The 2,452-nt window shown below is 35.6% G+C and overlaps 1 protein-coding gene across 1 annotated transcript in view; it reads right to left on the bottom strand.

The window, feature by feature from the left end:
- Positions 1–1,416: 1,416 nt before the first annotated feature.
- LOC114289777 (tubulin alpha-1 chain) overlaps positions 1,417–2,452 on the bottom strand; it is a 3,671-nt gene continuing 2,635 nt past the window's right edge. Inside the window, exons 3-4 of the mRNA XM_028233543.2 lie at positions 2,449–2,452; positions 1,417–2,365 (exon numbers count right to left, since the gene is read on the bottom strand). The exon at positions 2,449–2,452 is cut by the window's right edge and continues 367 nt beyond it. Of these exons, the coding sequence (XP_028089344.2) occupies positions 1,709–2,365; positions 2,449–2,452 (661 nt within the window). The 3' untranslated portion in view covers positions 1,417–1,708. The remainder of the gene's footprint in view (positions 2,366–2,448) is intronic.

The following is a 2,452-nucleotide window of genomic DNA, read 5'->3' as shown; positions in this document are numbered from 1 at the left end:
TAAAACTTCTAATTATATGGTTATTATAAGTTAATGATTTTAAATTTTGATTGTTTTACATGCTTATGAAATGAAATGAACATCTCCATTCTGTTTATGAAGTGGAGAAGAACAAAATCTTGTTTAATGATCTCTAAAGTATTCAAGATTGAGGACAGAGATGCCTTATTCTGATAGTTTGATATATTTATGTAGGAATCATGGGTCTTTGGAGTTACAAAAAGAACTTTCCATTGATTTTAGATATTAACTAATGGTGTGACGCAACTCTAGGCATAATTGTATGCATGACTTTAGGAATAGTTGTAGTTCAGTTTCCAAGTCAATTATCTGATTAGCTCGATGGTTCCTACTCTGATCAGTTCGGTCACTATAGTCGGTTCGGTCACTCCATTTTTGGTCAACTCAGTCTCGGTTTAGGCACACCAACTCTGATCAGCTCGGCCTATTCTGGTCGACATGTTCTTGCTGTGGTTTTCTAACAATTTTTCGAAAGCCTCTTTTAAATAGATATATACTAGCCTATCATCCGTGTTATGCACGGAATAATTATAAATATTTATATTTGTTTTTAAATTTTTTTAATATATAAATTATATTTTTTAAGATTTTTTATAAAAATAATTTAACAATCTTATCACTAACCATAGTGTATGGGAGAAATTGAAAAGGGTACTGCAGTAACTATACACAGATTGTATCTATAATTATTTGTTTGATGAAATTTTAAATGCTGATCAAATGATTTTGACTAAATCAATAAATACAGGTAATACACGGATTGTATCTATAATTATTTGTTTGAGGGAATTTTAAATAGGCATGTGAAAAGACATGTGCATTGAAAAAAGTTAATAAATACTAATCAGGAGATTTTGACAAAATTAATAAATGCTGAGTTTTTTTTTTTTTTTTTTTAAATAAAAAATTTTAAAAATTCAGATTGAGATATTGAAACTCTCATAGGCCTCGGGGATTAAAAATCCTTTTTTTTGCTGAATATATAGTATAGATATATATGAAAGTGACATTCCATAACAGTAGAGTGACACCTAAAAGTGGAGCAAGGATCCTCTAGAGTGATTTTTTCCTAAAGTTTCCTAAAGTGCTACATTGTGTGGTTGAGATTTACTAAGTTTCCTAAAGTGCTACATTGTGTGGTTGAGATTTACTGGCAAGTCACATTCTTGCCAGTAAATCTCAACCACACAATGTAGCACTCTAAGAAACTTTAGAGAAATTTCACTTTAGAGAATCCTTGGTGCTAAAAGTGACATCAATTTTCTTTAGGCTCTCCTTTAAGATTTGAATATCAAAGTGACGTTGCTCAATGATTTGTTGGACTATTTTAATTTCATAAATTTTATTATTAGAGATTTTATAAATATGACCGTATGAAGTCAGCAACCAAATATGTATGTCTCAAAATGTTGAATAATTCTCCGCATAATATCTCAAAACAAACAAGATGAATGACTCCAAGCCAGAGCCGTTTTACATGGTCAATCAAACATGGCAAAAAAAAAAAAAAAAAAAAAAAAATCTTAATGCAAATATTTATCAGTCTACAGTGGCAGCCTGTAATGGGACAATAGAACTAATCTAGAACAAGAAACAAAAGCAATACAACTTAACAGCGAAGATTCCGCCATAACATAGAAACAAATAGTAATATCCTTAAGAAGCAAACAATGAAGACATTCACCTCTCAGTACTCATCTCCCTCGTCACCATCATCACCCTCGGCAGACTCAGCTCCTACCTCCTCATAGTCCTTCTCAAGTGCAGCAAGATCCTCTCGAGCTTCAGAAAATTCACCTTCCTCCATCCCCTCACCCACATACCAGTGCACGAAAGCCCTCTTAGCATACATGAGGTCAAATTTGTGGTCAATCCGCGAGAACACCTCAGCAACACTTGTGGAGTTTGAGATCATGCAAACCGCCCTTTGCACCTTGGCAAGATCACCGCCAGGAACAACAGTTGGAGCCTGGTAGTTGATGCCACACTTGAATCCAGTTGGGCACCAGTCAACAAATTGGATGGTGCGCTTAGTCTTGATAGTGGCCACGGCAGCGTTCACATCTTTGGGAACCACATCGCCTCTGTACATCAAACAACAAGCCATGTACTTGCCATGGCGCGGGTCACACTTGGCCATCATTGATGAAGGTTCGAATGCACTGTTGGTGATCTCTGCTACTGAAAGCTGCTCGTGATAGGCTTTCTCGGCTGAGATAACAGGGGCATAAGATGAAAGCATGAAGTGGATCCTGGGATATGGGACCAGGTTAGTTTGGAACTCAGTCATATCAACATTCAATGCACCATCAAACCTCAAAGAAGCGGTCAAGGATGAAATAACCTGCATTGTAAGATGGTTACGAAAATAATTTCATGTTAACATGAAGAGTAACACAGGAAACCAAGAAGAGCCATTAGTGGTACCTGA

Source organism: Camellia sinensis, chromosome 1 (genome assembly GCF_055761805.1).
Source record: "Camellia sinensis isolate YWXY chromosome 1, ASM5576180v1, whole genome shotgun sequence".
Classification (NCBI taxonomy): Eukaryota; Viridiplantae; Streptophyta; class Magnoliopsida; order Ericales; family Theaceae; genus Camellia; species Camellia sinensis.
The sequence above is the reverse complement of the archived record's forward strand: the minus strand, read 5'-3'. Positions and strand labels throughout refer to the sequence as shown.